This window comes from Lepidochelys kempii, chromosome 8 (genome assembly GCF_965140285.1).
Source record: "Lepidochelys kempii isolate rLepKem1 chromosome 8, rLepKem1.hap1, whole genome shotgun sequence".
NCBI classification, from domain to species: domain Eukaryota; kingdom Metazoa; phylum Chordata; order Testudines; family Cheloniidae; genus Lepidochelys; species Lepidochelys kempii.
The window spans coordinates 84,911,857-84,926,250 of NC_136387.1; the positions used below are offsets into that span (position 1 = coordinate 84,911,857).

At 43.5% G+C, this 14,394-nt stretch overlaps 1 protein-coding gene across 2 annotated transcripts in view; it reads left to right on the forward strand.

Annotated features, from left to right (window-relative positions):
- ERICH3 (glutamate rich 3) overlaps nucleotides 1-14,394 on the forward strand; it is a 64,831-nt gene that overhangs the window by 22,785 nt on the left and 27,652 nt on the right. For both annotated transcript variants that reach the window (XM_078854108.1, XM_073357330.1), the window contains exons 6-10: nucleotides 1,132-1,293; nucleotides 3,547-3,762; nucleotides 5,896-6,076; nucleotides 8,005-8,191; nucleotides 12,403-12,692. In XM_078854108.1, coding sequence (XP_078710234.1) covers nucleotides 1,132-1,293; nucleotides 3,547-3,762; nucleotides 5,896-6,076; nucleotides 8,005-8,191; nucleotides 12,403-12,692 — 1,036 coding nt within the window. The remainder of the gene's footprint in view (nucleotides 1-1,131; nucleotides 1,294-3,546; nucleotides 3,763-5,895; nucleotides 6,077-8,004; nucleotides 8,192-12,402; nucleotides 12,693-14,394) is intronic.

Sequence of the window (14,394 nt, forward strand, 5' to 3'; positions counted from 1 at the left end):
TTAAAGTCCCCTGTACTGATTTATATTTTAAGTTCAGCGTGTTTCGTATGTATTTAAATAGGTTGTTTCTATGTACAGTATTGTCTATTTACACACTTGTGTAAACTAAAACGATGTAAACAAGATGACCAAACGTGACTGAACCAGCCATTAGTATATTGTGTTGAAGCAGGCTGCTGTTCATAAATCGGGCACCCCTGTTCTATTAGACCAACAGACGTCGGTCCATTAGAAGATATTACCTCACCCACCATGACTCTTTAATACCCTGGGACAGACACAGCTACAGCTACGCTACATACAGAAGTGAATAGTGATTTTCGGTGCTCCAGGTTTTGGGTGCCCAATTTGAGACCCCTTAAGGGGATGTGATCTTCAGAGGGAAGGTTTTCAGCTCTTTCTGAAAATCAAGCTTTTTAAATCTCTCTCAATGTAGGCACCCATATTTTCTCATCAGTTTTGAAAATCTTGATCAATAACTTTTTTGCGTCCTCAAGAGATTTGTATGTTGGGATTATGCACGTTGTACCCTGTTGTAAGCCCTGTTTTCATAAATACATGTTTCTACTCACCTTTATTTTACAAGAAAATCTACATGTCAAATTGCAAGAGCTTGATTAAATAACCAGTTAAAGGTTCATCTATAATTGTATTGAATCCCTTATTGCAGTGGTTCTCCACCAGGGGTACATGCACCATTGGGGGTACACAGAGGTCTTCTGGGGGTACATCAACCAACTCATCTAGATATTTGCCTAGTTTACAGCAGGCTACGTAAAAAGCACTAGCAAAGTCAGTGCAAGCTAAAGTTTAATACAGACAATGACTTGTTTATACCGCTCTATATACTATATCATTGTTTCTTAACCTGGGGGAGGTGACCCGTGGGGGGTCACAGGATGGCTTTAGGTGGGGCCACAAGTGCAGGGCCGGCTTTACGGGGCAAGCAGGGGCCCCACAAAGCTAAGATACACGCTGAAGCTAAAGCCCCATGGCCTGGGGCTGAAATCAGACTCCTGAAAGGGGTACAGTAGTCTGGAAAGGTTGAGAACCACTGCCTTATACTCCTAGGTTCTGGAATGTGCATGAATGTTCATTTTAAAAGGCTGTTCTCTTATTTCACTTGTCCAGTCTTCCTCTCCTCGGCCAAACACTGCACCAGGAAATATGCAACGCCCAGTCCGATTACAGCCACTTCCTGGATATCCCACAGCAGGATCCACACCCAAGACTTCTTCAAGATCCAAACAAAAGCTCTTGGAACTTGAACATGATCATCAGTTTCCCAATGGGGTTAGCCCTTGTTTTTTTATGAGAATTACATAGTTTTAGGAACCCATCAGAAAAAAATGACTTAAAAGTAGGCTAATACTGTACATCTCAGAATTGTGAACCACAGATTGTGTTTAATGCACAATTATTTATCATCACTTTTTTCCCTTATTTCCCTTCCTTTTGTTTTGCAAAAGACATTGTCCTACTGACTTCATATTCAGACCTGTATCACAGCACTGAAAAACACAGTGGATGCTTTTTTTTTATAGAGTAGTCTTTCTTTGCATATAAAATTTTCACTCTCTGTGGAGATTCTCTATAGGGGGAGTGCCTACCTCTTAACAGGGACAGCTGAGGGTATTTGTAGAGGATCTAGATGGCACTACTATGAGGTGGGTGCATAATTGGTTGGAAAACCATTCCCAGAGAGTAGTTATCAGTCATTCATAGTCAAGCTGGAAGGCACATATCAAGTGGGGTCCCACAGGGATCAGATCTGGGTCCGGTTCTGTTCAATAGCTTCATCAATGATTTCGATAATGGTAGGGAGAATACCCTGATAAAGTTGGCAGATGATGCCCTGCTGGAAGGGCTTGCAAGTGCTTTGGAGGATAGGATTAAAATTCAAAATAATCTGGACAAACTGGAGAAATGGTCTGAAGTCAAGAAGAGGAAATTCAGTAAGGACAAATGCAAAGTACTCCATTTAGGATGGAACAATCAGTTGCACACATACAAAATGGGAAATGACTGCCTAGAAGACTGCCTAGACTGTGGAAAAGGATCTGGGGGTCCTAGTGGATCACAAGCTAAATATGAGTCAACAGTGTAACTCTGTTGCAAAAAACCCCAAACATCATTCCTAGGATGTATTAGCAGGCGTGTTGTAAGAAAGATGCAAGAAGTAATTCTTCCTCTCTACTCCACATTGATTAGGCCTCAGCTGGAGTATTGTGTCCAATTCTGGGTGCCACATTTCAGGAAAGATGTGGACACATTGGAGAAAGTCCAGAGAAGAGCAACACAAATTTTTAATAGTCTAGAAAACATGACCTGTGAGGGAAGATTGAAAATATTGGGTTTGTTTAGTCTGGAGAAGAGAAGATGGGCAGGGGAGAGAGGAGAAGGGGAGAACGGACATGATAACAGTTTTTAAGCACATAAAAGGTTGTTACAAGGAGGAGGGAGAGAAATTGTTCTCCTTAACCTCTGAGGATAGGACAAGAAGCAATGGGTTTACATTACAGCAAGAGAAGTTTAGGTTGGGTTGAGGAAAAACTTCCTAACAGTCAGGGTAGTTAAGCACTGGGATAAATTGCTTAGGGAGGTTGTGGAATCTCCATTATTGGAGATTTTTAAGAGCACGTTAGACAAACACCTACCACAGGTGGTCTAGATAATACTTAGTCCTGCCATGAGTGGAGGGGACTGGAGTAGATGACCTTTCAAGGTCCTATCCAGTCCTACAATTGTATGAGCCCAGCAAAGCCTCCCTTTCACCATCCACAGCTGTAAAGGGGCAGCAACCTTTCCTCACCACAACTCCTCCTACTCAGCCAAAGAAGTCGGAATAGGGAGCGGGAGCTGCTCAGGCTAGTGGAACCTGCTCACATGTGTATGTAATTACCAAAAGGGGAAATTCAGCCCCTTCTCCCACAGCTTTGAAAAAAATTAAGTTAATAGGGCTTATGTTGGTAAAGGTATGAGTGGTTTGGGGGCTGGAATAGGGGCTGTGACCCTTGTGCAGCCACTGCAAGGTACTGCAGTAAGTAATCATGAACCATCAGCCCTTCTCCCAGCCAGCTCCCATATGGGATGGTTTATGTGGACCTTCTGCACAGCCCAGTTCCAACAGCTGCCCGGGTTTGAGTTTCTTCTGTATACCTGCCTCCTACTTCAGGGCCTTTGGCTCCTGTGCCCTTGGATGAATTTCATCCTGGAGGAGAAGTAAAGCTCCACTACTAATGGGAAATGTGAATGTAAAATGGAAGGAACAGCCAGACCATGTACATTAGGGGGAGGGATAACTCAGTGGTTTGAGCATTGCCCTGCTAAACCCAGTGGTGTGAGTTCAATCCTTGAGGGGGCCATTTAGGGATCTGGGGCAAAAATTTGGGATTGGTCCTGCTTTGAGCAGTGGCTTGGACTAGATGACCTGCTGAGGTCCCTTCCAACCCTGATAGTCTATGATCCAGTATGCTCTCGAGTTGTGCAGTGCAGGCTCAGTGTTGACATGAAGTTTGGTTTTGACCTGGTTAAATGTGATTGCAGGGAGATAAAAGCATGATGAGGCTTATGAACTCAGGGGATTATTCAACTGGATTATCCCCATATCAACTTCCTATCATTAACAATTACATGATACCGGTGCCACCTCCACCCCAAAAAGGAGATAAGACCATAAAGGGAGTTAGGCACGGGACTTCCAGGGGGAGACGCTTTCGCCCAACCACCGCACCCAATGGCTTAGAGCAGCTGTTAACAAAGGTATGTGATCTCTTTTTCACCCCCTACCCCCGATATCCATATTTCTTGCTCCAGAGGTGCTTATACAAGATATGCTGTCTTGAGAACGTGAAGGGGGCGTGAAGTGGTTCAAGACATGCTGAATCTGGCTAGCAGTGGAAGTAGTGCTAGCCTCCTCAAGGGGCTAGCGAGGAGCAAGGTCAGCAGCCCAGGACCAGTGCTGGGGGCACACACCCAAGGCTGTGCACCCTCCGTGTTTTGTCAGTGCTAGAGTTACAGTGCAAGTCTGAGCTGGATCTCTACTTTGGAGAGTGCTTTGATGGCACAATCTGGTCCTACACGTTTGCTTTAATGCCGTGCTGAGGTACTGTATTGTCTTCTATTCAATGCAGCAGCCTGGGATTGTTTTTCACAGCCAAATTAATTTAATCGAATATATTAATAACCAGACAGGCACTAATTTAACTGAGCAGGACTGAAATCATCACTTGGAAATGGACCAACTCAAAAACTAGAAGAAGAAGCTAAACCCTATCTGTTTTTGTCCTCCTTCTCCTCCCCCCCTTCCACCCCCCCCGTTAAAGCACTGTGTACTCCTGAAAACCCAACTTTTGATTATCTTGTTTTGTGACCTCCTTCCAAGGATCCATCTATAAAACATTTCCAATGAAGAGAATGGTTTTACACATGTGCGCACAAATGTGAACCTAAAATAATTTGTTAAAGAGACTCAAGTATATCAAACCGTTCGACAAGCAGGTGTGTTCACAGAATCAAGATCAGAATGTTGGGAGAATAATCTGCTCATGATTTGTCCTTGTACCCCACTGCACCCCGTGATAGAGCCATTCAAATAAACAATGCATTTGGCTTCCGTGCCACAGAAGAACTGAAAAAGTGGCTTTTATGGTGCAGGCCCCCAGCATAAAGGACTCAATCCTTTCTCAGGCAGAATTACCATTAACTTCCATAAGAGCTTGCCAGTATGGGGGCTGTATGCTTAAACCCACATTATAGTCCGAATCATACAAGGCAGATGTGGAAAAGACTGATTGGATCATCTGGTCCATCTCCCTGCCAGGGCAAGATTGTTCTTAAAAGCCCATAGTCAGCAGCTGTAAAATGCAAAATGCCCCCTTCCTTTTTTTGATGTTATAAGAGAGAGCAGAAACAGATTAAATTTGAGGACTACTTACGTGCTTAAAGTTAGCCACATACTTGTGTGTCTTGCTGAATCAGGACCATAGTGAATCATGAAGAACTCAGAGGCTGAACTTTTTTTCCACATAAAACCCTAATCAAAGAATTTTTAATAGTGTACAAATTAATAACAATCCAAGGCTGCTTGCAGAGCATTCACAAATGGAAACATTAAGTTAAATACAGATTTGCTATGTAAAGTTCACTCTGCTCTAACTAGAATGGCTTTGCAAACAGAATGGAGGAATTCTAAATGGATTCTATTCGAAAAGTAAACTGACATACAGGAATTATTTAGACGTCGGATTCTATAGCTGGAAGGAAAGCTGGTTTGGGTTTTGGAAACCAAATACAGGTTTGGTAATTTCAGATTTGGATAAGCATTTGCCAGCTAAAAGAAGAAAATATAATTCATCTATCTGGACAGTGTATGTCTGGTAAAGTCACGCAGGACCCGATCCTTGGGTCTGGTGGAGCTGTGCTGAATGCAGGACCCTAGGTGATGGGCAAACCTAGCTGTATGCTACCTTTGCACGTCCCTGGTCTGCAGGGTTGCCCAAGTGTGTGTAAGAGGCAGCCATAGTACTTTTTTAAATGAATTCCAGCTAGATTGACCTGAGGGTCTATTACATCATCTGGGGACTGCTGGAGTCCAGCAGCACTCTGGTCATGCCCCCTTTTCCCATGTACATTCCTGATGTGACCAGTGTCCCTATGCCAGGGAATCCTCAGCTGACTCAGTAGAGCAGCTGTAAGGCCCCTTTGTTACACAGGGTCTGAATCAGGGCCACCGATTTTGCACACTTTGATCTATTTGCAGTTCAGGAAGGTTAAATACAGTGAGAGAAAAAGAGGTGAATGAATACTTTAAAAAGGTCTCACCAGAGCTGCCCCTTTGTTCACCTCTAGTTAGGAGTCGGGTTATTGAATGCATTTTTTGTGCTCCTGTTGTAGGACTCAGGAAAATTCCAGAAGCCCTCATTACACAGCAATGCATCTGTTACAATGATCTACTTTGGAAAAAGTGTGCACTTGTCTCATGATGACACTGATTACAGAGACGAAATCAAAGTCTATCAGCAGCATTGTGGAGGAGAAAACCTTTGTGTCTACAAAGGCAAGCTATTGGAAGGAGGTAAGGATTAAAAGTTGAGGAGTTCAATTTAATTCTGGCAACATCTTATTTTCTGGATAAACTGTTGATGTGATATCAAAATGATTTCAGCTGAGCTCACTCAAGATATGCACATCCAGGGACTTATAAACCAGCTGCCTCCAACCTAAATCAAGATTTACTGTTCCGTGATTGAAAATGAGGCTGCAATTACTTTTGCAAATTATGAAAGAAGGAATTTAGAGGAGTGATTTAACAAAATACTGTGGGTTAGATTAATTTGTGGATAGAGATGTATGGTTAATAAAATATTTGCAGAAGTAAACTGTTCTTGAATACTAAATTCTGTTTCTGAGTAGCAGTAATACATCAATGTAAACTGTTTATTGTTCCAGAAGGAAAACTATATTCTGGGGGCCTGATTCTGATCAGTTTTACACTAGTGTGACTCCATAGACTTCACTAGAGTTACTCTGGTGTATATCAAGAGTGAGAGGAGAATCAGACCTGGGAATCTACTATTCATGAGAGCTGAAAATCACCTCAAGGTTAAGATCAGAAGTCCTCAGATACAATGAAATCACAGTTGTTCTGCTGCATAGGGGATGGGTGGTTGTGGTGCAGGCCCGAGGGAGTTCTCCATAATCACTATACATCACACAATTGTGCACTGTTTCGGCTCTGCCTAGCTGATTATGGAGGAAGGAGGAGCATCTACAATTAAGGAGGGGAGGGTTACCACAGATCACAATCCTTATTCCAGCCCAGGGATTGGAGGAAGACTTCTTCCCATCACTGCAGAGGAACTCCATAACATTGGCATAAAGCCTATACCCAGGAGCAGCACAATCCCCCTGCCCCCATGGTGCCATGCTAATGAGTTTCTGTAACCTGAAGTGATGACTACTATTGCTGAAGGGGTGATTTTAGTCTTCCAATTGAGAGAAGCATTTGAACCAGCAGTTCTGTTTCACTCAGTGAGTTATATCGCAAAAAGAAAAGGAGTACTTGTGGAACCTTAGAGACTAACCAATTTATTTGAGCACAAGCTTTCGTGAGCTACAGCTCACTTCATCGGATGCGTACTGTGGAAAGTAGAGAAGATCTTTTTATACACACAAAGCATGAAAAAATGGGTGTTTACCACTACAAAAGGTTTTCTCTCCCTCCACCCCACTCTCCTGCTGGTAATAGCTTTTACCAGCTATTACCAACTATTACCAACAGGGGAGTGGGGTGGGGGGGAGAGAAAACCTTTTGTAGTGGTAAACACCCATTTTTTCATGCTTTGTGTGTATAAAAAGATCTTCTCTACTTTCCACAGTACGCATCCGATGAAGTGAGCTGTAGCTCACGAAAGCTTGTGCTCAAATAAATTGGTTAGTCTCTAAGGTGCCACAAGCACTCCTTTTCTTCTTGCGAATACAGACTAACACGGCTGTTACTCTGAAATGAGTTATATGTAACTGATTGTGTTTGTTTCTGACTTTTCACTGAATATGATAAAGCGCTATGTCTGCATCCGACTTCCCTTTGCTGGAGAGAATCAGCGCTGCTCAGCCGTGTATCATAAGCCCTATACTGCTAGCTAACAGCTAATGGATACCTTTCTGCAAATCAAGTGGTAGGGGCCTGTGTTTCTGAGGTGGGAGGCTCAGGGTTCTATCCTTCCTGCAGCTGTGAAGTTTTGAATGGCTGCTGTGACAATGTCCTAGCTGGCTACAGATATGTTACAGCACCTGCAGGACATGCTGTGGGGGTGGGGACAAGCATGATTTTTGTGGATATCAGCAGGTGGAATTTCACAACTTAATGATCCTTAATGCAGATGAGAGGCAAAGAGCCTGATCTCACAGGATCCATAGTTTTGGCACATATACAGACAAAATGGAGGTCACTGGGCACAGGCTGTCAATAAAGCATTAACCCCGTTCTCTCACCAATTGCAGAGACCTTTCACTTTACCTCAAAGCGCCACCATGGTTTCCCCTTCAGTCTCACCTTTTTCCTCAATGGGATACAGATGGACAGGCTGAGCTCCTGCTGTGAATACAAGCATCGGAAGAGTGCGAGATTGGGAGGCAAGCATGGATATTTTGGCTTTGTGAATGTGGACAGAGCGTCTCCTTGCTATAGGTATGCTCACAAGTGTTTAGACAACAAAACTTTCCCCACTTTTTTCAAAGCATCTATCAAACGTTTCACCCATTGATCTTTCCAGAGCCCAGGCCACATCTCAGACGAATGGGGATCTATTGCCTCCCTTGTATTGAAACCAGTTATATCATCTGCATATTGGATCTGCTCTTGCAATCTTCCCATAGGCAATCTCCTATTGATGTCAGTTGATTTTTACATTGTCCCCATTGTGATAGTTCTCAGGGTACCCAAGACTGAGTCACCGTGTTACCTTCCCTGCCTCCAGCGTGAGGGAGACTTGCTTGTGCTTAACTGGGTATCTGTTCCTTGACATCACAAGCCTGTGAGCCACCTGAGCCTTCCCTTCTGGGCTACGCCAGCCCTCACTTTGCCATTCAGGTTAACAGTGTACCCCAGTCCCTGAACCCCTTTGCAGCATTCCCCTGTTGTATCCTGCCCCCTTGCCACTGACCACTCACAGAAATACCAGGGTCAGCTGTCTCCAAGGGAACAGTGTACACACAAGCTTGCAGGATTCAATTCAGGATCAGCTTCTTGCTCAATACCACAGCACTGATAGTGAAAACAACAAGAAGTTTATTTTCAAAATTCAAGAGATTGTGAGTAAGGATAATGGAAACAAGGGTTTAATTATAAAATAAAACCATAACACACTTTCTAAAGGTTAAACTTAACTAGTAGATTAACCTCCTGTTTAATGAAGTTCATCTCACCCAAAGCCTTTTGCAGCATGTTCAATCCAAGCTGGTGGGGCTCCTGTTTTCGTGAATGTCAGCGCACTGCCCGTTTGGAGGATCTTCTTTGTTTCCCAAATATAGTTCAGCAAACCTTTGAAGTGTATCTCAAGATAAGGTTCTTTTCCTTTGTCGTGTGCTTCCTTGTTGACTTCGCATATCTCTGTTGACTTTGTATGTAAATACCTCCAATGTGCTAGCTTACCAGGCTTAATTTATGCGCCAACAGAGAGACAGGTGAATAACCATCTTTTGACTGACAGGAAACCTGTTTCTCCACCTCTGCTGTGATACAGAATCTAAAAATATTTTCAGTATTCCCACATAGCTCCTTACACAGTAACTGTCCACACATTTCACAACGATATTAACAATGTGTGTGACCTTGACTTTCATTTAAGACCTCACATGACATTCTTTGTTGAACCGGAATATACAGACCAGAATCACGATATTCTTGTAACCCCCTTGCTAATTGACACTGAGGGGTTTTTGGGTTACAACCATGTTTTCTGTTTTCAGTATGCCAGAGAGTGTTGAACTGAAGTTGTATGCTACATCAGAGCATTTGTCAGGGGGAAGATGGAATATCTGTCAGCATGGGAAGAGGCAAAAAGGGCCTTTTGTCAACCAGACAGGCATAGAAGGTGGTTTGGCGTTGTTGGATAAGTATGTTATAGAATCATAGAATATCAGGGTTGGAAGGGACCTCAGGAGGTCATCTAGTTTAACCTCCTGCTCAAAGCAGGACCAATCCCCAACTAAATCAGCTGGATGTTTATGCTAAAAATGATCAGCAGTGAAATAAGTAACAATGGTGCCATTTAAACAAGCTGTATGTTCCAGAGTTAACAATCCATTTATCTCAGTGAGTCATTCCCATCTCTCAGACCTATTGTTCACTCAGGCAGACATCACTACATCAGTTTACATTCAATTGTATTCTTAAGGTTTGTAGGCCACCATTCAAGCTAGATACATATTTAAAACAACAAGAACAAAATCTTAGATTCAGGAGCACAACTCTGCCTCAACATTTGAAGTCCACAGTAATTTCCCTGGCTGCCGAGTAGGCCAATATAGGACATTGCCCAGGATGCAGAAAACAAATAGGAGCACAACAAAGCATTCATTTTGTTCATGGCCAAAGACAATGCCATGATCAATAGCTGGAGCGTACGCCAAGAAACTTCAGTTTTAATAAAAAAAATAAAATCTGTCTGCTGGATTTTCAAGGCAGTGTCACACAGTAGAACTGCTGCTGCCATGTATAATTTTTATTCTTTTCATAAAATATTTTTAAAACAACAATAAACAGTTGGATGAGGCGGGGGAGGTGGAGAAAGGGGAATCCCCCATACAGCCCAACTAACTTTTTAGATAAGCACTAAATTCTGAGGAAAAATTCCATGTCTTTCCACTTCACACTAATATTTACATGATTTATGTAAATGTTATGTTGCTGTGATAAGGTTTTCTGAGGAGTGAAAAGCAGCTGAATTAGGGATGGAGGTACTGTTTCAGTAAATATCCAAAGTAGCTTAAATCTCAGCCTTTCTGTGTGCACGTGTGTGGAGAAGAAAGTGAATTACCTTTATCTAAAATGATATAAGCCTGGAGAAATGGTTCAGATTATTTCATATTGGAAAAACCCAATGATTAATGAAATTCTTTTCTCTTCCACCAGCCACCCAAATCTAGCTATTGACCTAAAGATCCCCTTTTATAAGGTTCCTTTCCCAGCAGTGACCACTCTATTTTCATGCCCCCAACAAGTCACATTCCATAAAGTCCTGCTTTACCCCTGTATGTTTGGAGGGGCAAAATTGTGAGCACAAATAATTTTGCGTCCACAGATTCAGGGCCTGACCCCATGCTCAGTGAGGGTTCCCATTGATTTCCATGGGTTTTCGGTCAAGCCCTTAGTGACTTTGCCCCTGATTCCACAATAGGTTCTGTCTGGATGCTGGGGTTAGTCTATGCAGAGCTCATTGTAGGTTTGAAGCTCTAGATAGCTATGCACCTGCACATAGGAACTCCAATATCTCAATGACCTTTAGGAAATTATGGGCGCTAATAACTGAGAGGACAGAATGCCTAACACAATTATTCACACCTATATTTTGTGCCCACAAAATTGGAAGTCAGTTTCTGAAAATCTAGCTTTGGAAGTCTCTAGGATACATCACAGCAGGTTAGAAGCAGCAGTAGAAAGGGTTAGCATGAGGGATTGCTATATTAAAGCTTTATGTAAGAAGAGCAGTTGGATAGGTCATAGTGTTCTAGGAAGGACATGAAAGGTATAGGAAGGGGTTCATGGTTATGGGGAGAACAGCTGAGAGTAAGGGAGAGGGATCATCCCTAGCACAGTTCTCTCGAGGAAAGAAAAAGGAATAAGCAGAGTGGGGTTTTCATTCTTCACTAGGCCTTGGCAGAGTCTCTGGGTAATGTCTACACTACAGACGCTACGTTGGAACTACGGTACTGTGCCATTGTGGTGATGTAATGTAGGCACTTGCTACAATGACCGAAGGGTTTTTTTTCCCATAGCTGTAGTTAATCCACCTGCTTGAGACGTGGTAGCTAAGTTGACTGAAGAATTGCTTGCAGTGTCTGTACTGGGCGTTAGGTCATCTTAACTACATCTCTCAGGGGTGTGAATTTTTCACACCGCTAAGGGATGTAACTAGTTTGATCTATGTTTTATGTGTAGATCAGGCCCCAAAACATCCCCAGGATCCATAGTACATGTGCAAAAGTTCCTGGGTTGTACCAGAATTCTGAAAGCAAACACCACCTTCTATGAACTAAGAAATCTTTCAATGGGGGGAGGCAGGTGAGGAAGCAGGGTTTGTTGGTGAAGGTTAAAGCAGCATTAAGAATTGTTTTTTAAAAAAACTGGAGAGAGGGAGAACAGGATGAATTGGGCTTGGTCTACACTTAAAAGTTATATTGGCAGCTGCAATGGTCAGGGGTGTTAAAGAGTGAAGCAAGTAGGGAGCGTTCTGTCTCTCAGCGACCTGGTCCTGGATCTCTGTTCAGGCCATTTCCTGTTGGCCAAAGTGCAGCTTTAAATATGCAATTTGGGGGCTTGTCTACACAGCAAGTAGCTGCACGGCAAGCCAGGGTGTGAATCTGCAGCAGCATGACAGTAACATCCTGTGCAGACACTGCCGCAGTGCAGTGAAAGTCCTGGAGAGTAGCTTCGTGCAGTAGCAGTAGTGATGCAGTACTGTATGGTACAGCAGGACCAGGATTTGCTCCAAAGTGCTTTACAGAGGTGGGTAAATGGTATTGTCCCACATTTATAGGTGGTGAACCTGAGGCATAGGACAATGTATTTAATTTTATTTTTAACTCACTAGGCATGTGGCAGGTTATGCTTCATACCCTTCCATTCTTCGCCAAAGGAAAAATGTGTAGTTTCCAAGTCTTCCGTGTTGTTTTTGTTAGGTGTATTATTGCAATGGGCCTGGACAAAAAACCCTCTCCTCCAAAGAAAAAGATGAAAGAAGACTATGGAGAAAAGCAAGAGGATTTGATGAAGGAAGAAGAGCACAATGAGCCAAGTGAGGGCAGCGTCGAGCAAGAGGCGACCAAACACTCAACTGTTGAAATTTCATCAGCTCATGGAGAGGGTCAGGAGCCTGCAGTGGAAATTGGAAGGGAGGAAAGAGAAGAAGAAACACAAGAAGGACCAGAGAATGAGTCTGAAGATGACCAGGAAAATGCTAGTAAAGATGGTACAGTATCAAAAATCCCAGTTAAGGAACACAAACGGGGAGGCAGAATTGTCTAATGGAGAGGGCATAGCACTGCTAATCAGGAGACCTGGGCTCTATTCCCAGCTCAGCCGCTGACCTCGAGCGAGTCCCTTTGCCTCTTTTCCACTTCGCAGCCTTTGTCTGTTTTGTCTGTTTGGACTGGATGCTTTTAGGGCAAGGGCTGAGTCTTGCAGTGTGTTTGTGCCTTGCACCACAGGGTCTGAGTGCACTCAGTGTGGTACTGGGCTACAGAAAGTAAGAAGAGCAAATATGCTTTCAAAATCTTTCATAATCTAAGTTTAAGGTCTTGTTTACACTGTGACTTTAGCAACCAGTGTAAGTGCATTGATACAAACTCTTCGTGTAGAGACAGTTTACTCTGGCACAGTAGGAATTTCCCCACTCCAGATTACTCTGGTAATGAAGAACAGAGATTTAAGAAGTGTGTGTGTGTGTGAGAGGGGCAGGGGGAGGGAGGAGAGAGCGAGAGCATAGGCAGTGCAGAGGTAACAATGCTTATAGTTAAGGTTGCAGGAGCCATGGGATATATAGGAGCTGAGTGGGAGAGGGGGACAGGAGATGTGGGGGATGAGGAGCTGGTGATGGGAGGGGAAGAGAGAGGGAGCAGACGCAAAGGAGGAGAAGGGGTAGCAGCCCAGGGGTGGGAGATGGTGGAGGATATGAGCAGAACAGGGGGTGGTGGTCAGGAGCTGAGGCTTGAGGTGGGTGTAGAGGAACAGAATGGGGACATGGCAGGAGTGGAGGGTTTAGGGGGTGTATAGAAAGATGGGGCAGGAGTGGAGGGGCTATAGAAGGAAGGGGAAGAAGCGGAGAGGTTGGGAGTTTATGGAAGGATGGGGGAAGGGGAAGAAGCGGAGGGTTGGGAGTTCATAGAAGGATGGGGAATGGGCAGAAACGGTGGAGCTGGGGGTTTATAGAAGGCTGGGGAGGGGGCAGGAGCGGTGGGGATTTATAGAAGGAGGGGCAGGAGCAGTGGGGCTGGGGGTTTATAGAAGGATGGGGAGGGGGATGGAGGGGTTGAGGGTTTATAGAAGGATGGCGATGGGGCAGGAGTGGAGGATCTGTCTGCAGTAGATGATAATTTTTAGTTGCATAGTTCATTCATTCTTTGCATTTGTGATCAGCACTGACTTTCAGGGTCATTCTTGTTCTGCTTAGATTTATAGTATCTCCTTTCTAAGGTCAAATCTAACACAGAAGTTCATGTCTTGAATACAGTATATCCTCATTCTATCTTTCCTACTGGGGCTATAGCACTAAAAGCTGCCTATATGGAGTGAAATAAATCTGTTCACCTCTTGGTTATAGTCCTTTCTTGTTTTTAAGCTTGCAGTTTTCTTGTACCATATAACCACCAATGCCTTTTCCATCTATCTGTCGATACAGAAATTGTTAGCATCTCCTGTTTATTCATTTACTTATTTAAGAGAAGCCTTTTTCATAATATATCATTTCTCCATAAATATTTTCCCACTTTCTACTCCTGTCCTCATTTTCATGAATTTTCTGCACCCACACAAAACTTTCTCATTCGGCACTAGGGATATGTTTTTGTGATTAGCCATGCCTTTTTCCCTGCAGGGGGTGGACACCTCTCTGACAATTACTGAGAAGACTTGCCACCTCAGAGGCAGCTGGAATCTCAATTGCTTTGAATGTA